Source organism: Anomaloglossus baeobatrachus, chromosome 1, assembly GCF_048569485.1.
Source record: "Anomaloglossus baeobatrachus isolate aAnoBae1 chromosome 1, aAnoBae1.hap1, whole genome shotgun sequence".
In the NCBI taxonomy this organism is placed as follows: domain Eukaryota; kingdom Metazoa; phylum Chordata; class Amphibia; order Anura; family Aromobatidae; genus Anomaloglossus; species Anomaloglossus baeobatrachus.
The window spans coordinates 196,538,849-196,560,445 of NC_134353.1; the positions used below are offsets into that span (position 1 = coordinate 196,538,849).

At 41.7% G+C, this 21,597-nt stretch overlaps 1 protein-coding gene across 1 annotated transcript in view; it reads right to left on the reverse strand.

Annotated features, from left to right (window-relative positions):
• GUCY1A1 (guanylate cyclase 1 soluble subunit alpha 1) overlaps nt 1-21,597 on the reverse strand; it is a 99,138-nt gene that overhangs the window by 11,368 nt on the left and 66,173 nt on the right. The window contains exons 5-7 of the mRNA XM_075347634.1: nt 8,507-8,998; nt 5,961-6,104; nt 3,609-3,763 (exon numbers count right to left, since the gene is read on the reverse strand). Of these exons, the coding sequence (XP_075203749.1) occupies nt 3,609-3,763; nt 5,961-6,104; nt 8,507-8,998 (791 nt within the window). The remainder of the gene's footprint in view (nt 1-3,608; nt 3,764-5,960; nt 6,105-8,506; nt 8,999-21,597) is intronic.

The window sequence follows — 21,597 nt, forward strand, 5'->3', positions numbered from 1 at the left end:
AAAAGTGTATATATAAAAAGGACATTTAGAGCAAAAATTAGGGAAAATACATTAGGGTCCCATAAACCACAGTTACAAACATAGTATAGTAATTATAATAGGGTATTTTAAAACCCAAATAGTTAGTGACATAGGTAAGGCACAAATATCAGCTTATAAAGTACAACGCATATTGAAATGAAGACAGGCTGTAATAGCAAAATTATAAGAGACAAGCATAAGTCATATTAGCCCTATCCAATATCAAATAGATGGCCAGATAGTGGCGCTTACCTAAATCAAAGGTGGTTCAGGGGAGCCAGACCAGAGTGGAACCTCCGACGGCCATTTCGCGGTACAGGACCGCTTCTTCTGGGAGGAGTAAGTTCCATGGGATTCTAATGTATTTTCCCTAATTTTTGCTCTAAACGTCATTTTTATATATACACTTTTTTACTATTCATAATAAATTATTCTAATTGCACGCAACAGCTCCTTTTTCTTTGTTTATCTTTAGTATCACTTTGTGTGGTAATAACTTAGGAACGCTTCAACATATCCCAGTGATTCTGAGAAAGTTTTTATGAAACATATTGTACTTTATGTTAGTGTTAAATTTTGGTTAGTATGATTTGCTTTTATTTATCAAAATATTTAAAATTTCACAACATGTGAATACTTGAAATTTTCGAACTTTGAATTGTTATGCCCTTAAAGCAGATAGTTATATCACACAAAATTGGTAATAAATAACATTTGCCACGTGTATATACTTTACATCAGCATCATTTTAAAATTTGATTTTTTTTTGTGAGGAAGTTAGAAGGGTTTTAAGATTAGCAGCAATTTCTAATTTTTCCAACAAAATTTACTAAACCAATTTTTTTTAGGAACCACATCACATTTGAAGTGACTTTGAGAGGGCTAAGTGACAGAAAATACCCAAAAGTGACACCATTTTAAAAGCTACACCCCTCAAAGTTCTCAAAACCATGATTAAGAAGTTTATTAACCCTTTAGGTGCTTTATAGAAATTAAACCAATGTGGAAGGAAAAAATGGAAATTTTACTTTTTCCAACAAAAATATTGTTTAGCCTTGAATTTTGCATTTTTGAGAGCATAGACCATACATTATTTTTTCCTAGTTGTTGTAAAATCTCTCCTGAGTATGTTGAAACCCCATATGTGGTGGAAAACTACTGTTTGGGCACACGGCAGGGCTCGGAAAGGAAAGAGCGCTATTTGACTTTAGGAGCACAGAATTGTCTGGAATTGTTAATGGACATCCTGTTGTGTCTGCAGAGCTCATGATGTGCCTATACAATGAAAACGTCCAACACAAGTGACCCCATTTTTTAAACTACACCCCTCAAAAAATTTGACATACCACAGGTACCACATTCTATCATTGTCCAGACGACATCATATCTAGATAATCACTTAGTGACTCCCCTAAAGAAACCACTAAAATGCCATATGTCTTAAAAACTTCATTTTATTAAATTATTTAAAATCCATGACAGTATATGTTTGGCAAAAAATTAGGGCAGTAGATATCGCAATTGCACTTGCGATTTCTACTGCCCTAATTTTTTGCCAAACATATTGTTACGGGGGGCTGTCTGATAATAACCTAAATGAGTACCAGACAGTCAGGGTCCACCGTGCAAAGACTCTGCTGCAGACTATGGCAGAGTGCAATACCTCTGTTAACTCACAGAAGGATATAATAAGAAAGTAAAGCAATTCCTCCCTTACTTGGAGGGTGTGTGGAATGATCTCTGTTAATATTCACAGAGACAAAGGCAATGTGTGCGAAATGGCACCTACCTAGGTCCGCTCTTCTAGTGGTGCAAAAGAGACGAACAGCAGCGTAAGCCGCACAAAGCTCCTACCTGCGTTCGCTCCACTAGTGTGCGAGGACACGAACCACTAGATATGGCACCTGCCTAGGTCCGCTCTTCTAGTGGTGCAAAAGAGACGAACAGCAGCGTAAGCCGCACAAAGCTCCTACCTCTGTTCGCTCCCCTAGTGTGCGAGGATACGAACAACTGCCAGACGCAGTATAAGGAACGTTACCCTAGCGGCAACGTCCACCTACGAGTCGAACCACAAGGCCCAGCCAGACCATGTGCCTCAGGCACCTGCCTATGTCCGCTCCCCTAAGAGGTAAGGATACAGACAGCAGCCGAAGCTGTAAGGTATAAGAATGCTACCCTGCCGGTAGCGCTCACCTAGCATAGACAGAGGAATGCCTAGAGGAACGCGCACAGAGCGTCTACTCTTATGCATGAACCAAGAGGACTGAGCGCCATGCGGCATGTGTCAGGGTCTTATATAGACTCTGTGCCTCATCCAAGATGGAGGACACCAGAGCCAATCCGCTGCCAGAACGACAGGAGTGACGTCATGCTGGCCTATCACCGAGCAAGGCATCACAAGCACATGACCAGCGACCAATCGGCATAGAAGGTGTCAGAGACATGTGACCTCGTGTCAGCGATGATGTCACCCGCACATGTGCAATGGCTCCAATATAGGACTTAGTCTCCAGCGCTCGCACATGTGCAGTAGCAAGAAATCTGGACTTAGTCTCCAGCGCTCGCACATGTGCAGTAGCAAGAAATCTGGACTTAGTCTCCAGCGCTCGCACATGTGCAGTAGCAAGAAATCTGGACATAGTCTTCAGTGCTCGCAGCAACCGTAACACATATACTGTCATGGATTTTAAATGATTTAATAAAATGAAGTTTTTAAGACATATGGCATTTTAGTGGTTTCTTTAGGGGAGTCACTAAGTGATTACCCCTCAAAAAATGTAGCTAGATGTGTGCTGAGCACCTTGACCCAATGGGTGCTTCACTGAATTTTAAAACAGTGAAAATACATTTTTCCCATAAAATGTTTATTTAGCCCCAAATTTTTGATTTTTAAAAGAGTAAAAGGAGAAAGTTGATCATAAAATTTGTTGTCCAATTTCTCTTGAGTACGCAGGTACCCTATATGTGCCGTAAAACTACTGTTTGAGCACACGGCAGGACTCAGAATTGAAGGAGCATCATTTGACCTTTAAAATGCAAAGTTAACTGGAATAGATAGCGGACGCCATGTCACATTTGAAGAGCTAAGTGTTTAAATAGGGGAAGCTCCCCACAAGTGACACCATTTTTTCTTATTCGACCTCTGGATGTCATTGCAATGGTCGGGACCCCGTGATAATGTTGTGGGGGTCCTTACTGGGTTGAAGAAAGAGCGTATATCTCTCACAACCTCATAAATGCTGCGATCACAGACACTGCTTCTGGCTCAGCTATCACTTAAGTCGAGCTCCAATGGCAATGGTGTTGGTACAGCTCCTGTGCCCCACATGATCACCATGACATATCCATACGTCATAGGTTGGGAACCCCTTCCAGACCATGACAAATAAGTACATCAAAGTTCGTGAAAAGGTTAAAAAAGAATTTCATATGGACTTTTATTTTGGTCTTTTTTTGCGAAAAAGAACCAATACCAGGCATGTATCAAGTACATTTCTGTGACCAACCAACAATATAGAATATCTGGTATCATGGCTACTATCAGCATCCAGGTATTTACTGAATTACAGACAGACAGACAAGCTTACCTATATGTTGTCGGACTAATGTTAATGTTCCTTGGTATACTGCAAGATTCAAACTTATTGGCAAGTGTGACATTATTTCCAAAAAGGCAGTAACGAGGCATTCTTACACCAACAACACCAGCAAATACTGAACCCGAGTGGAGCCCTATACGCATCTATAAAAGAAAAATGGAAACACAAAGAAAACTACTAATACTTTATATTACAGTTGTATAACATTTAGTAATAAAATAGCAGTAAATCGCAGTAATATGATACAATTTCATAAAAACAGATTTTAAATTGAAATACTAAAGAGAACCAACCAGCCGTATTTTTATGTATAAAGTAAAGCCAGTGCTATACTGGCGCTAGGATGCTGAATGTAAGAATACCTTTTTGTTTAGAGATTGGATATTTTATTTAAAAAATATGAGCAAATAAAGTTTCAGCAATGCATTGATTTTGATTGACAGGTGCAACGGGGGAGAAATATGCTGGACGAGTCTTGCTATCTATTCCTGCCCCTGTCTGCCTGCATGACCTTCCTCCCCCTGTTGCCGTCATAGATGTTAATTCCGCAACGTGCGTAGTAACATTTGTAAGTGCTGCAGAAAACGTTTCACTAAGATGGCGTCGGAGTCAGAACCTATGCATAGCGCTATCTCCAGTGCTTTGTGTGACACTCTGCCTTCCTGCATCAGACTGTCATATGCGCTATGCGAGGGCGGCACATGCGCCCTTGCATCCTCCGATCTTGTTGTGACTGCACCCAGAAGAACATGAGCCGCACAATATTTACAAATGATACTGCTCTCGCGCTGGAATTAACATCTATGACGGCAACAGGGAGAGGAAGCCCATGGAAGCAGACAGGGGCAGGAATAGAAAGCAGGACCCAACCCACGTATTCCCACCCCTGTTGCACCTTTCAACCGTATAGGAATGCTTTGCTCGAATTTTACTTGCACATATTTCTGAAATAAAACATCCAATCTCTGAACAAAAGGTATGGTTAGAATCAGCATTCAAGCAACATTATAGCACTGGCTTTACTTTATATATGAAAATTCTGCTGGTTGATTCCCTATGAAACATGTCCAACTTGATACAATCTGAGGAAAAACGTCCCACAGGAAAGACTGTTAAGATGTGTTATTTCAAAATGCGTCAACCATAGTTGTCTAATCTTTGGGATGTTTCTCCTCTGATTGTGCCATGTTCGACATGTTTTAAATTTTCAAAAAAAAATATTTTTTTATGAAAGTGCTGGATCATCTGCAATCTTTGGATTGCACTTGCATTACTATCATAGAGCCTGGATCCATGCGCTGAGCAGAGCGGTGAGCTGGTTATCTTTTTTTTTACATTTAAATCTCAGACATGTTGCCTAAACAAAGTTGTTTTCTTAAAATTTTGATCAAATGAAATCTCTCCAAAAGTTTATCTAGACCCGATTTCCTTTTACATATTTTAAGTTTCAACATGCATGATATATACTGTCCCTCTTCTTTTCTTTGACTAACAACCCCTAGAAAACTACTTTTCATTATAATTCTGAGCAGATGTCTGTAAGTGATTTTCCTCTACTGAAATAAAGATTGCAATATAGCTTTTTAGGTCTAAATAATAATGCAGTGTGCCTCTAAGGCTGAGGCCACACAAGGATTTGTGCGAGTCCTTGCATGACACTCGGCACACACTCGCAGCACAGCAGGGACCGAGTGTCATGTGACTGTGGTCCGATCGTGCAGACCACAGCTGCAGAGGGGAGGGCCAGCGCTGCGGAGGGGGTCACCGCTGCAAAGGGGAGGGATTTATTTCCCCATCTCCTTCGTTGTTGGCTGATGTGAGAATTGCACTTGCCCCATAGACTTGAATGGGTGCAACTGAAATAGAATCGCATTGCACCTGCAGCGTGCTGCGACTGTTTTCTCAGTCCGATTAAGGCTGAGAAAATAATCGCTCATGGGAGCTGCCCCATTGAGTAATATTGGTCCGAGTGGAATGCGATTTTTTATCGCATTCCACTCGCTCTGTATTACTCGCCGTGTGTGCTGACTGAGATAGAAGCACATTTCTCTGATAAGATGAATTGCTTATTTCCATGTGTACTATTCATTTATAATATAAAAATTAAAACAACGGTTATTGTTGAAACATTGATCCCATGGGAAAATACAGTGCCTCAGGAAGGTACCATACATTGACCAACAGACACTCGAAGTATCTCCATAAATGAACAAAGGTAGGACAGATGTATAAGGATGCCACATAACTGGATTCATAATATAGTGAGGTGAGATAAGAAGTTCATTAAGAAATTGAAAGAAGATATCTCAATGACTTATAAGTGTCTTCATTGTAACTGACCTTTATTTGTTCACCATGAGGAGACATGACTTTATCTGAGAGCTCCATCATTTTTAAAGCCATCAGAGCAACTTGAAAGGCATGAGTCTCACTATCCTTATGGAGTCCCCCAGCCACACAGTAAGCGTCACCAATAGTTTCCACCTAGAAAATTAAAATAGTTCACTGTCAATACTTGCTTTAATGTACCATATGCAAATATTCATAAGTTTTCAATACATTAAATTGAAGATGTAGCAGTCCTGAAAAAACAGGCATCTCAGAACATTATGTTTTAGGAGATTTTTTTATGTAATTCCCTAAATACATGACGAGGTTCCATAAGGGCTTTGTTTCTATTTCTACAAAATCAACAGTAATACGCCAGGTTCATTATGATATGGGATCCATTTCATTTAGAAGTATGCCATTCTTACAATGTTATCAAAGAAGGATAGAAAAGCGTTTATAAGTTGGCTGCACTGGTGGAAAGAAGTCTTGCTGTGGTAATCGTTGGACATTCTTTATTGTCTACTATGCGTTTCGATTTTGTATTGGCATTTTGAGCAAGTAAATAGCAAGCAACACTTGTCGGTTCCACCAGCGCAGCCAAGTTATAAAGGTGTTTTATCCTGTTTTGGTAAATCTTTCAGGATAAGTTGTTCAGCCAACTGGCATTCGAAACCTTTACAGTGGTTCTGTCTGACACAACCACCCCAGGTGAGCAGAACAGATCTCATTCTCCTATAGTATGGTTTTCCCTAAATGTGTGCTTCTCCCTTCACAGCCATCCTTTCCTCATTTTTAGAATGTTATCTTTGATGAAATAGTAATAGTTCAGCAGATCACTGCATGGAAAACCCTAGGTGTCTATGTGATTATGTATTTCTATCACATACATTGTTTTGCATGCTTATTGTAAGGAAATGATAACCGAGAAAAATTCTATACAAAATCCAGCATCATTTCCAGGGGAATGTGTAATAAGAATGCTAGCCTTACAGAAATCACGTTAAAGAGGACCTATCATCAAGTCAGAAGTGACTAGTTTTTGCTCCTATTTTATTTCTGTTGCTCCCATGAGAATTACTTTTTATTTATCTTAAATTACATTTTGTTTCAAAATTACAGGCATTTTTATGTTCTGCTAATTTTTATGGTTTTTACAAGTCACAGAATTTCCTGGGGTCGTGCCTCTAGGATCCTCTGCATTATTATAAGGGATGATCAAATACTTTGATTATTCGGCTTCGCGAATATTTTCCGAATACCTCGCCGCTATTCGACTATTCGATGCGCAATGTAAGTCTATGGGAAGCCCGAATAGTTCCAAATAGTTGTTATTCGGGTTTCCCATAGACTTACCTTACGCATCGAATATTCGCGAATAGTCGAATAGCGGTGAGGTATTCGGAAAATATTCGCGAAGCCGAAAAATCAAAGTATTTGATCATCCCTAATTATTACCCTTTGTGAATCATCTCCTTAGTAAAGACCATAAAAATTGTACTAAATAAAAAGGTCCATAATCTAGGACCATATGGCAGGTTTTTTTTTGTTTTTTTTTTTTTTAAATAAATCAATAAAAAAATCGAATATACAGGAGAGCAGAAAACAAGATCAGAAACTGTCCACTTTTGAGCGAGGAGAGACGCCACTGCATCCTGGCCATCACAGTTATGCAAGCAATCATCCTGACACCCGGTGAGCATCATGGTAGGGTTCTATTAATTAGAAAATCATTCATGCGGAAAATTGCTGGGTATTGGACTATACAGTCCAGTCTGCAGTGATGTGTTTGATTGTATATGCAGAGAACTCTGACAATCAATGTTCGGTGGCAGGGAAAGCTAAAGCTCAAATTACTGAGTGCTAAATAGCACAAGCAATCTAAAAAAAGGTTTTTATGGTCTGACTGCTTTTAATATCATTATCCTATCAGTACGATGGCCAATCCTACAATTATACAGAAAACAGGACAACATTTTAAAAATGAAAAAGAATTTAACTCAGTGTCTGGGTTTAATTTGCAAAAAATAAAGGTAATTAAAACAGATTCATTTGATAGCTACTCAAGCACTGCAATTGAAATTAATAAACAACCAAATCCTAGAAGGGCAGTGGAGCCGATAGATTGGGAGGTCTTCCTTCATAGCAGCTCTCTACTCTGACTTAGGTGGGATTATTGTAGCCAAATTTTAGTCGCTCCCCTATATGGATCAGAATGCATGGACCAATATCCTATATTCTTATGAAGATGTAAGTTGTTATCGGGAAACCTATAGATAGTCCGTCCATTGTGGTCCGTATATGGACTGTGAAATACAGCCTTCGGCACCTTGCCTCACAGAGTTTTGTTTGTGGCCATCTGATAACTTTGTACTTGGATACATATATCAAAATAATCTTATTACTTATTTTTAGACAGTACATAAAGAAAAATAGAGATCGAAAAAATAACCAGAGAATAAAAAGATCCAGCAATATTAAATAGACCTATTTCGATGCAAACTGATCATGAGACCAAAAATCATTCTTTCACAGTAAAAATACGACCAAAGTATTACCTTGTAGACATCCAGTTCTCCACATTGGAAATCAAAGAGTGTGTACAGTTCATTCAGCATGGTGATAACTTGCATGGGTGAACAATGAGAACATATTGCAGTGAAGCCCACAATATCAGAGAAAAGCATGGTCACGATGTTAAACTTCTTGGCATTCACAGTCTGTCCTTGCCACAGCTGCTGGGCAACTTCACCAGGAAAGATTGAGAACAAAAGGTCAACAGTTTTCTTTTTCTCCTCTTCTAAAGCTTGGTGCGCACATTCTAGGGTAGCCTTCAGCTTTCCTAATCGCTTTTTCAGTCCATCTTGAGCTCTGGCCTGTTCTCCAATTAGCACCACATCTCTCAGAGCATTGTGGATAGGAATATCTGACAGGTAGAGACCTCGCCCTGTGAAGTCTTCTAGTCTATCTACACAGGGGGATCCCAAGAACAAAATAGAGCTTGATTCAAAAACATAGATCATCTGGCCTTTCAGATTCATTGACTGTGACTGCGGAAGAGAAAAACAAACACTTTAAAGTATTACAGTTTTAAATTACTATAATGCTATGTTTCCACGATCCGGATGATACTGCATTCTAGATGCAGTGTCATTCCTCTTGCGAAGACGCGAGTGTTCACCATGGGAAAAAAGCAGTGTCCATGCCCATGATTAGGGTTCAGGGTGCTGTAGACTTTTATTGTGTTCTCCTCATTGAGAACACTCACGTCTCCGCAAGCATGAAGTTGACATGCTGTTGCTTGGGAAGCCGCGCCACATGTCAGTTTACGCTGATGAAAAAAGCACAGTGGGCATGGGATTTCTAAAAATCCCATCAACTGTGCTTCTACTGTCCAATGCAGTGTGTTTTCACTGTGTCCAAAACACTGTGTTGTACAGTAGATGCACAGTGGACTGGATTTACAGAATCCTATGCCCACTGTGCTTCTTCTCCGTGTAAACTGACATGCGACGCGGCTTCCTGAAACTTAATTATGTTTTAGGAGATAAATTTGGAGCATATTAACAATTTCAACTAACTGTAATAGGAACTTGGGCATTTGGGTACCTTACAGGAGATGTCATAAGCTTAAAGAGGCTGACCCCTACTTTAACATTGATGGCTAATTGTTAGAATAGATCATCAATGTATGATCGATCGGGGTTCTATGCCTAGCACCCCCGCTGATTAGCAGTTATCGGTGCTGGTGGTGGCAGCCTGTGGCTGGAAATGCTCAGGTCAGGACCTGCTCAGTCTTCTGATAGTGTCCGCAGACAGGTATAGCACATCAGCCTTCTATTGATTTGAATAGAAAGCAGAAGTGCCGTACTCGGCTGGTGCCATTATCAGAAGACGGAGCAGCTAAGGAACTGAGCATTTCCGGCCACAGGCTGCCGGTGGCGGCACTGAGAAGAGCTGATCGGCGAGGTTGCCAGATGACGGAACCCAGCCGATCAGACATTGATGACGTATCCAACAGATAAAAGATCAATGATAAGTAATGGACAACCTTTTTAAGGTACTCTCCACCTTCCTTTTACAGCCCAATTGGAAAGCTATTTTAACCCCTACACTACCAGCCGATTTTTCATTTTTTTTTGTTTTTTTTGTTCCCCTTCTTCTGAGAGCCATACCTTTTTTATTTTGCAGTCCATCTTGCCACATGAGGGCTTGTTTTTGGCAGGATGAGTTGTACTTTTAAATGAAACCATAAGTGTTACCATATAGTGTACTGGAAAACTGCAAAAAAAAATTCTAAGTGTGAAAAAATTGCAAAAAAGTGCAATTGTATGATTGGTTTTGGGATATTTTATTCACTGTGGTCACTATATGGTAAATATGTGTCAATATGATTCCTCAGGTCTGTATAAGTTCGTAGATATCAAACATGTATAAGTTTACTGTTATCTAAGGTGTTAAAAAAAATCTGAAGTTTGTCCAAAAAAAGTGGCACACTTTTTGTGCCATTTTCCGCGACCCGTAGTGTTCTCATTTTTTGGGATCTATGGCTAAGTGATGGCTTATTTTTTGTGTCTCAAGCTGACAATTTTAATGGTACCATTTTTGTGCAGATGCTAAGTTTTGATCGTTTGTTATTGCATTTTGCACAAAATTTGTGGCAACCAAAAAACGTAATTTTGGCATTTTGAATTTTTTTGACGCTACACAGTTTACCGATCAGATAAATTGACTTTATATTTTGATAGAGCAAGCATTTCTGAATGCGGTGATACCAAATGCGTGTATATTTTTCCAACCCTTTAATTTACAATGGGGCGAATGGGAGTGATTAGAACTTTTAAGTTTTTTAAAACTTTTTTTTTACTTTATTTTTATTTTACTAGTTTCCCTAGGGGACTATAAGGATCAGCAGTCTTGTCACTTGTGCACTTCTGTTGATCACAGCTACACAGCTGTGATCACCAGAAATTTTCCCCTCTTGTTACTGGCAGCACTCGGTCGGGTGAAACAGGAAGTGAGCCATGATAGCTTCAGGAGTCATCACATGACCCTGTGCTACCATGGCAACCATCGTCTCACAGTGATCACGTCACAGCGTTGCCAATTTCACGATGCATAAAATATAGTCTGGTTTTGTATTTATTTTTCTTTTATGTTAATCCTACAGAAAGGAGGAGACTTAATAGCGGTTTATGAATATCTGAAAGGTTTTCAGAGTCCAGAAAAAACTACCCTATTCTCATTAGCACAATGAAGTAAAAGACTCAATGGGATGAAACTAAAAGGAAGGAGATAGAGATTAGACATTAGGAAAAACTTTCTGACATTGAGGGTGTCAGAGTGGAGCAAGCTGCCATGGGAGGTAGTGAGCTGTATGTACATCAATGGAAATCTTCAAGCAAAAGCTGGATAAACATGTAGCTGAGATGATTTAGGAAAACCTGCAGTCGCAGGGGGTTGGACCAAATGTCCCTTGAGTTCTCTTCCAATTCTACAATTCTATGATCAGTTTCTATGAAAAGTGTCGGAGTACATTTCTGTCCTAATTTATGCCACTTTTTGGTCATAAATTATAATTAATATGTTTGCCTCACTCGTCTATACCCCATCCCGACTAAGCTCTAACAAAATATAGGCAGAGCTGACTAGAACTGGTGTAAGATTTTTGCACATCTAACCAAAAAGAAAGTGAAATTTCAAAACTGTGAAACTGCTTAGTAAATCAGTAACTTAACAGTGCATCTTATTTTTTATCAATGCCATCCATTATGACATCTATTTTGAAACTGATTAGTTAGAGCCAAACTAGACAATTATTAACATCATGGTAGCTTGTACACACGAACGTGTAATTTTTAGGGATGATCGAATACCTCAAATATTCGGCTTCGCGATTATTTGCTGAATAAATTGCCGCTATTCGACTATTCAGGAATATTCGATGTGCAATGTAAGTCTATGGGAAACCCCGAATAACAACTATTCGGAACTATTCGGGCTTCCCATAGACTTACATTGCACATCGAATATTCACATAGCGGCGACCTATTTGGGAAATATTCGCAAACCCGAATATTTGAGGTATTCGTTCATCCCTAGTTATTTTATAAATTGTGTAGGTAAGTTACTAGGAATGTTCCATCCACAAACTCTTAGTTGTTATGTGTCTGCATAGTTTATTATACTGCCCTGTTGCCTGCAGTATGACTATGCACACGATATGTCAACCCTGTTCCCTGAGTATGAACACTACACAGAACACAAATCCTGTAGACTTCATAGAACCATGTAACCATTAAATTCATGCTTTGTTTTGTAAAAGGCTACAATCCAACATGAAGGATGTGATGCAGACTTTGCTACAATTTGCAGTTCACAATATGTAATTTGGGTCTTCAAAAACTCCATCTACATGTAGCATTTCTGAAAATTCAATCAGCATGTATTGCATTATAAATCTAAGGGGCACTTTGCACACTACGACATCGCAAGCCGATGCTTGCGATGCCGAGCACGATAGTCCCCCCTCCCCCGTCGCAGGTGCGATATCATGGTGATAGCTGGCGTAGCGAACATTATCGCTACGGCAGCTTCACATGCACTCACCTGCCCTGCGACGTCGCTCTGGCCGGCGACCCGCCTCCTTATTAAGGGGGCGGGTCGTGCGGCCTCATACCGACGTCACACGGCAGGCGGCCAATAGAAGCGGAGGGGCGGAGATGAGCGGGATGTAAACATCCCACCCTCTTCCTTCCTTCCGCATAGCCGGCGTGAGCCGCAGGACGCAGGTAGGAGATGTTCCTCGCTCCTGAGGCTTCACACACAGCGATGTGTGCTGCCGCAGGAACAAGGAACAACATCGTAACATCAGTCATTTCCAAATTATGGAAATGATGGACGCTACACCGATGATACGATTATGACGATTTTACGCTCGTTAATCGTATCATAAAGGCTTTACACACTATGATATTGCCTGCGACGCCGGATGTGTGTCACTTTCAATTTGACCCCACTGACATCGCACCTGCGATGTCATAGTGTGCAAAGTGCCCCTTACACTCTTGATCCAATACTTGTGGATCAGACCTTGGATTCTGAATAAATAAGCAGCACCTGACATAGGTAAAACATCGTCAAATATTGCCTTAGTAAGTCTTTCTTTGAAGGTCACTTAACAAAATCATATTAGGCAAGAGATGATTCCAAACAATACGGGAAGTCCTAGAGAATAAAATAATATTGATGCCTAAAGAAATTTTCCAAGGGTCTGAGCATTAAAAGCATTAAAAAAATAATCTTCAATAACTGTAGAGGAGTGATTACTAAATGCACAACCTTATAAGAATTGATTTGTTTACATTTATTCGTATGTAATCATCTCTAAGGCCAGTATCACAATTGCGATTGCCTCGCGTCTATCTCACACCGTAACGGACTCACACTCTCCTCACAAGAGCGTCTCAGCTGCATAGAGATGCATGCAACCAACCTGCTTCTGTGAGGAGAGTGTGAGTCTGAGCCGGGTGATGCAACGCGAGACTCGCGCGAGATACACACGAGGCACTTGCAAGTGTGAGACCGGCCTAAAAGAATGATCAGATTCATCAATAGCCACTGGTCCTAAGGGCCGCTGATGGAGATCAAATATGGAATATATAGAAAGCATACTAAAGCTATTAGGATAAAGTTAGAATTTCTTTAAAAGCCCAAGCGGGTAAGTGTTTAAGAGGACTTGCCGTTAGATCAAAAGTGGTTTTTGCACATCCGTGCATTCATCCTAATTTTTTTTATGTAAACTAAGAAAGAAATACAAATAAACTTAGTGTAGGGCCAGTAAAATTATACTGTAGTAATCGTCAACTACAGTATTTTTTACTGAATATTGTAAGGGTCAGCCCAGTGCCACATGTGAGAGCGATGCACAAGCCTCACTCCGCATCATCCGGCACGGTCGCTCTCTTCCAGACAGGAGTGTGCGGCTGTGTCGGGTGATGCGATGCAAGATTTGTGCATTGCTCTCACGTGTGGCACTTGCTTTAGTGTCAGTTGCAGGCGCTCATTATATAATATATATATATTTTTTTTTTTTACTGACGTCTGTATTTTTTATTTTGCCAAACTAATATTTCTTTGTATAGGGGGGGTCTAGTTTTCAACATGGGGTCACATGTGGGGGAGCTCCACTGTTTGGGCACATCAGGGGGATCTCCAAACGCAACATGGTGGGGCTAACAATTCCAGCTAATTTTCCATTTAAAAAGTCAAATGACGCTCCTTCCCTCTGGAGCTCTGCCGCACGCCCAAACAGTGGTTTTCTGCCACATATGAGGTATCAGCGTACTCAGAACAAATTGCCCAACAAATTTTGCGGTCCATTTTATCCTGATACCCCTGTAAAAATTAAAAAATTGAGCCTAAAATAACATTTTTGTGGGAAAAAAAAGTACTTTTTTGTTTTTATGCCTCAATGTATGAAGCACGTGAGGGTTCAAAGTGCTCATTACCCATGTAGATTTATGCCATGGGGGTCTAGTTTCCAAAATGAGGTCACTTGTAGGGGAGCTCCATTGTTTAGGCACCTCAGCGGGTCTCCATACGCAACATGGCGTACGCTAATAATTCTAACCAATTTTGATGTGAAATGGCGCTCCTTCTCTTCTGAGCCCCGCCGTGTGCCCAGACAATTACTTTCCACCACATATGAGGTATCTGTGTACTCAGGAGAAATTGCACAATACATTTTATGGTGCATTTTTTTCTGATACCCTTGTGGAAAAAAAAGCTACCTGGTTGAAATAACAATTTCATGGTAAAAAAAAATATATATATTTTCACGGCTGAACATTCTAAACTTTTGTGAAGCCTCCAGGGGTTCAAAGTGTTCAGTAAACATCTAGATAAATTCAATGAGGGGTCTAGTTTCCAAAATGGGGTCACTTGTGGGGGAGCTTTAATGTTTAGGCACCTCAGGGGGTCTCCAAACACAACATGGCATCCACTAACGATTCCAGACAATTTTGCGTTTGAAAAGTCAAATGTCGCTCCTTGCCTTCCGAGCCCTGCTGTGCGCCCAAACATTTGATTTCCACCACATATGAGGTATCTGTGTACTCAGGAGAAAATTCACAATACATTTTATGTTGCAATTTTTCCTGATACGCTTGTGGAAAAAAAAGCTACCTGGTTGAAGTAACAATTTCGTGGTAATTTTTTTTTTTTATTTTCACGGCTCAAAGTTATTAACTTTTGTGAAGCCCCCAGAGGTTCAAAGTTCTCAATAAACATCTAGATAAATTCCATGAGGGGTCTAGTTTCCAAAATGGGGTCACTTGTGGGGGAGCTCCATTGTTTAGGCACCTCAGGGGGTCTCCAAACGCAACATTGCATCTGCTAATTATTCCAGACAATTTTGCTTTCAAAAATTCAAATGATGCTCCATCTCTTCCGAGCCTTGCCGTGCGCCCAAACAATTGATTTCCCCCACATATGAAATATCGGTGTACGCAGGAGAAATTGCACAATTAATTTTATGGTGCATTTTTCCTGATACCCTTGTGAAAATGCTAAATTTTATGGCTAAAGTAACATTTTTGTGTAAAAAAGTAAAATTTTCATTTTTTTCCTTCCACATTGCTTTGGTTGCTGTAAAGCTCCTAAAGGGTTAATAAACTTTTTGGATGTAGTTCTGAGCAGTGTGAGGGGTGCAGATTTTAGAATGGGGTCACTTTTGGGTATTTTCTGTCACCTAGGTCTCTCAAAGTCACTCCAAATGTGATGTGGTACCTAAAAAATTTTTTTTGTAAATTTTGTTGGAAAAATGAAAAATTGCTGATGAACTTTGAACCCCTCTAACTTCCTAACGGAAAAAAAATTTGTTTCGAAAATTGCGCTGGTGTAAAGCAGACAAGTGGGAAATGTTATTTAGTAACTATTTTGTGTGACATATCTCACAGATTTATGGGCATAAAATTTCAAATTTTGAAAATTGCAAAATTTTCAAAATTTTCGCCAAATTTCCAAAATTTTCACAAATAAACGCAAAAAATATCGGCCTAAATTTACCATTGACATGAAGTACAATATGTCACGAAAAAACATTCTCAGAATTGCCAGGATCCGTTGAAGCGTTCCAGAGTTATAACCTGTCAAAGTGACACTGGTCAGAAATGTAAAAAATGGCCAGGTCTTTAAGGTGAAAACAGGCTGGGGGCTGAAGGGGTTAAAGCGTTCAAGAGATATGGACCTTTTTAATTAGTGGTAATTTTTATTGTCTTTTCCCATGGGGCAGTTGTTCCCTGCGGTTGTATCTTCACAGTGCTTTACATAATTACTAGTGATGGGCAAGCGTGTTCACCACTACTCATTACTCTGCATCTGAGTTTGAAAATGCTTACATTTGCAAATTGGGATTCTGATCTGGCTTATATATCCTGAGTCATATTGCAAAGGATTGTCGAAAATCCACTTGTGACTTTTAGGATCGCTACTTCCAATAGGTGGCGCTGTGCTAGAGTTTGTCTCCTTTACTGGAGAGACAATTTGAATATTTCCCAGAGGGGCATTGCAGCTATAAGTCCCCTTACCTGGCAGCCAGACTGGCTTGCAAAGTCTCCTTAAGGAGAATAGTGTTCCCCCGTGGAATTTTAGGGGCATTGCAGCTATAAGTCCCCTTACCTGGCAGCCAGACTGGCTTGCAAAGTCTCCTTAAGGAGAATAGTGTTCCCCCGTGGTCCCCACATAGCTTTCTCATGAGCCAGATCAGACACCCCCATACTTTGCACTGACGAGGGGCAAGCACCCCGAAACACCGTGTCTGCAAATTGGGATTCTGATCTGGCTTATATATCCTGAGTCATATTGCAAAGGATTGTCGAAAATCCACTTGTGACTTTTAGGATCGCTACTTCCAATAGGTGGCGCTGTGCTAGAGTTTGTCTCCTTTACTGGAGAGACAATTTGAATATTTCCCAGAGGGGCATTGCAGCTATAAGTCCCCTTACCTGGCAGCCAGACTGGCTTGCAAAGTCTCCTTAAGGAGAATAGTGTTCCCCCGTGGAATTTTAGGGGCATTGCAGCTATAAGTCCCCTTACCTGGCAGCCAGACTGGCTTGCAAAGTCTCCTTAAGGAGAATAGTGTTCCCCCGTGGTCCCCACATAGCTTTCTCATGAGCCAGATCAGACACCCCCATACTTTGCACTGACGAGGGGCAAGCACCCCGAAACACCGTGTCTGCAAATTGGGATTCTGATCTGGCTTATATATCCTGAGTCATATTGCAAAGGATTGTCGAAAATCCACTTGTGACTTTTAGGATCGCTACTTCCAATAGGTGGCGCTGTGCTAGAGTTTGTCTCCTTTACTGGAGAGACAATTTGAATATTTCCCAGAGGGGCATTGCAGCTATAAGTCCCCTTACCTGGCAGCCAGACTGGCTTGCAAAGTCTCCTTAAGGAGAATAGTGTTCCCCCGTGGAATTTTAGGGGCATTGCAGCTATAAGTCCCCTTACCTGGCAGCCAGACTGGCTTGCAAAGTCTCCTTAAGGAGAATAGTGTTCCCCCGTGGTCCCCACATAGCTTTCTCATGAGCCAGATCAGACACCCCCATACTTTGCACTGACGAGGGGCAAGCACCCCGAAACACCGTGTCTGCAAATTGGGATTCTGATCTGGCTTATATATCCTGAGTCATATTGCAAAGGATTGTCGAAAATCCACTTGTGACTTTTAGGATCGCTACTTCCAATAGGTGGCGCTGTGCTAGAGTTTGTCTCCTTTACTGGAGAGACAATTTGAATATTTCCCAGAGGGGCATTGCAGCTATAAGTCCCCTTACCTGGCAGCCAGACTGGCTTGCAAAGTCTCCTTAAGGAGAATAGTGTTCCCCCGTGGAATTTTAGGGGCATTGCAGCTATAAGTCCCCTTACCTGGCAGCCAGACTGGCTTGCAAAGTCTCCTTAAGGAGAATAGTGTTCCCCCGTGGTCCCCACATAGCTTTCTCATGAGCCAGATCAGACACCCCCATACTTTGCACTGACGAGGGGCAAGCACCCCGAAACACCGTGTCTGCAAATTGGGATTCTGATCTGGCTTATATATCCTGAGTCATATTGCAAAGGATTGTCGAAAATCCACTTGTGACTTTTAGGATCGCTACTTCCAATAGGTGGCGCTGTGCTAGAGTTTGTCTCCTTTACTGGAGAGACAATTTGAATATTTCCCAGAGGGGCATTGCAGCTATAAGTCCCCTTACCTGGCAGCCAGACTGGCTTGCAAAGTCTCCTTAAGGAGAATAGTGTTCCCCCGTGGAATTTTAGGGGCATTGCAGCTATAAGTCCCCTTACCTGGCAGCCAGACTGGCTTGCAAAGTCTCCTTAAGGAGAATAGTGTTCCCCCGTGGTCCCCACATAGCTTTCTCATGAGCCAGATCAGACACCCCCATACTTTGCACTGACGAGGGGCAAGCACCCCGAAACACCGTGTCTGCAAATTGGGATTCTGATCTGGCTTATATATCCTGAGTCATATTGCAAAGGATTGTCGAAAATCCACTTGTGACTTTTAGGATCGCTACTTTCAATAGGTGGCGCTGTGCTAGAGTTTGTCTCCTTTACTGGAGAGACAATTTGAATATTTCCCAGAGGGGCATTGCAGCTATAAGTCCCCTTACCTGGCAGCCAGACTGGCTTGCAAAGTCTCCTTAAGGAGAATAGTGTTCCCCCGTGGAATTTTAGGGGCATTGCAGCTATAAGTCCCCTTACCTGGCAGCCAGACTGGCTTGCAAAGTCTCCTTAAGGAGAATAGTGTTCCCCCGTGGTCCCCACATAGCTTTCTCATGAGCCAGATCAGACACCCCCATACTTTGCACTGACGAGGGGCAAGCACCCCGAAACACCGTGTCTGCAAATTGGGATTCTGATCTGGCTTATATATCCTGAGTCATATTGCAAAGGATTGTCGAAAATCCACTTGTGACTTTTAGGATCGCTACTTCCAATAGGTGGCGCTGTGCTAGAGTTTGTCTCCTTTACTGGAGAGACAATTTGAATATTTCCCAGAGGGGCATTGCAGCTATAAGTCCCCTTACCTGGCAGCCAGACTGGCTTGCAAAGTCTCCTTAAGGAGAATAGTGTTCCCCCGTGGAATTTTAGGGGCATTGCAGCTATAAGTCCCCTTACCTGGCAGCCAGACTGGCTTGCAAAGTCTCCTTAAGGAGAATAGTGTTCCCCCGTGGTCCCCACATAGCTTTCTCATGAGCCAGATCAGACACCCCCATACTTTGCACTGACGAGGGGCAAGCACCCCGAAACACCGTGTCTGCAAATTGGGATTCTGATCTGGCTTATATATCCTGAGTCATATTGCAAAGGATTGTCGAAAATCCACTTGTGACTTTTAGGATCGCTACTTCCAATAGGTGGCGCTGTGCTAGAGTTTGTCTCCTTTACTGGAGAGACAATTTGAATATTTCCCAGAGGGGCATTGCAGCTATAAGTCCCCTTACCTGGCAGCCAGACTGGCTTGCAAAGTCTCCTTAAGGAGAATAGTGTTCCCCCGTGGAATTTTAGGGGCATTGCAGCTATAAGTCCCCTTACCTGGCAGCCAGACTGGCTTGCAAAGTCTCCTTAAGGAGAATAGTGTTCCCCCGTGGTCCCCACATAGCTTTCTCATGAGCCAGATCAGACACCCCCATACTTTGCACTGACGAGGGGCAAGCACCCCGAAACACCGTGTCTGCATATTGGGATTCTGATCTGGCTTATATATCCTGAGTCATATTGCAAAGGATTGTCGAAAATCCACTTGTGACTTTTAGGATCGCTACTTCCAATAGGTGGCGCTGTGCTAGAGTTTGTCTCCTTTACTGGAGAGACAATTTGAATATTTCCCAGAGGGGCATTGCAGCTATAAGTCCCCTTACCTGGCAGCCAGACTGGCTTGCAAAGTCTCCTTAAGGAGAATAGTGTTCCCCCGTGGAATTTTAGGGGCATTGCAGCTATAAGTCCCCTTACCTGGCAGCCAGACTGGCTTGCAAAGTCTCCTTAAGGAGAATAGTGTTCCCCCGTGGTCCCCACATAGCTTTCTCATGAGCCAGATCAGACACCCCCATACTTTGCACTGACGAGGGGCAAGCACCCCGAAACACCGTGTCTGCAAATTGGGATTCTGATCTGGCTTATATATCCTGAGTCATATTGCAAAGGATTGTCGAAAATCCACTTGTGACTTTTAGGATCGCTACTTCCAATAGGTGGCGCTGTGCTAGAGTTTGTCTCCTTTACTGGAGAGACAATTTGAATATTTCCCAGAGGGGCATTGCAGCTATAAGTCCCCTTACCTGGCAGCCAGACTGGCTTGCAAAGTCTCCTTAAGGAGAATAGTGTTCCCCCGTGGAATTTTAGGGGCATTGCAGCTATAAGTCCCCTTACCTGGCAGCCAGACTGGCTTGCAAAGTCTCCTTAAGGAGAATAGTGTTCCCCCGTGGTCCCCACATAGCTTTCTCATGAGCCAGATCAGACACCCCCATACTTTGCACTGACGAGGGGCAAGCACCCCGAAACACCGTGTCTGCAAATTGGGATTCTGATCTGGCTTATATATCCTGAGTCATATTGCAAAGGATTGTCGAAAATCCACTTGTGACTTTTAGGATCGCTACTTCCAATAGGTGGCGCTGTGCTAGAGTTTGTCTCCTTTACTGGAGAGACAATTTGAATATTTCCCAGAGGGGCATTGCAGCTATAAGTCCCCTTACCTGGCAGCCAGACTGGCTTGCAAAGTCTCCTTAAGGAGAATAGTGTTCCCCCGTGGAATTTTAGGGGCATTGCAGCTATAAGTCCCCTTACCTGGCAGCCAGACTGGCTTGCAAAGTCTCCTTAAGGAGAATAGTGTTCCCCCGTGGTCCCCACATAGCTTTCTCATGAGCCAGATCAGACACCCCCATACTTTGCACTGACGAGGGGCAAGCACCCCGAAACACCGTGTCTGCAAATTGGGATTCTGATCTGGCTTATATATCCTGAGTCATATTGCAAAGGATTGTCGAAAATCCACTTGTGACTTTTAGGATCGCTACTTCCAATAGGTGGCGCTGTGCTAGAGTTTGTCTCCTTTACTGGAGAGACAATTTGTACATTTCCCATTGACTTCCAATATACTCGGTATCACGTCGGAAACTCTCGACCGAGTAACGAGCAGTGTCAGCACACTCACCCATCACTAATTACACATTACCCTGTGAGCCACATCACCTTGGCAAAGATCATAAAATTTAGCATTAAATAAAAAAGCCCATATCTCTGCAGGAGTAAAAAGAAACAAAAAAACAGAATAATTTGGAGAAAAGTATGAATAAAATAAGAGCAATAACTGGCTACTTCTGACCTGCAACACATCCTAATAGTTTTTCTCTCTCGATCTTCCACTTTTGACTTTAAATTACAAATGTGGATGAAACACTGAACAAATAAAAATGTAAGTGTGCGTGGGTACATGAGACAGGCAAATTTGGTTGTGATCTGCAATATGAACAAGAACTTATGTGACTAAAAACTATTTATGTACAGCACTAAAGGATATATGCACAGTAAGAGCTCATTTAGATAACCGTATTTTTGTGAGAGGGAAAAAAAAAAATCACAACAT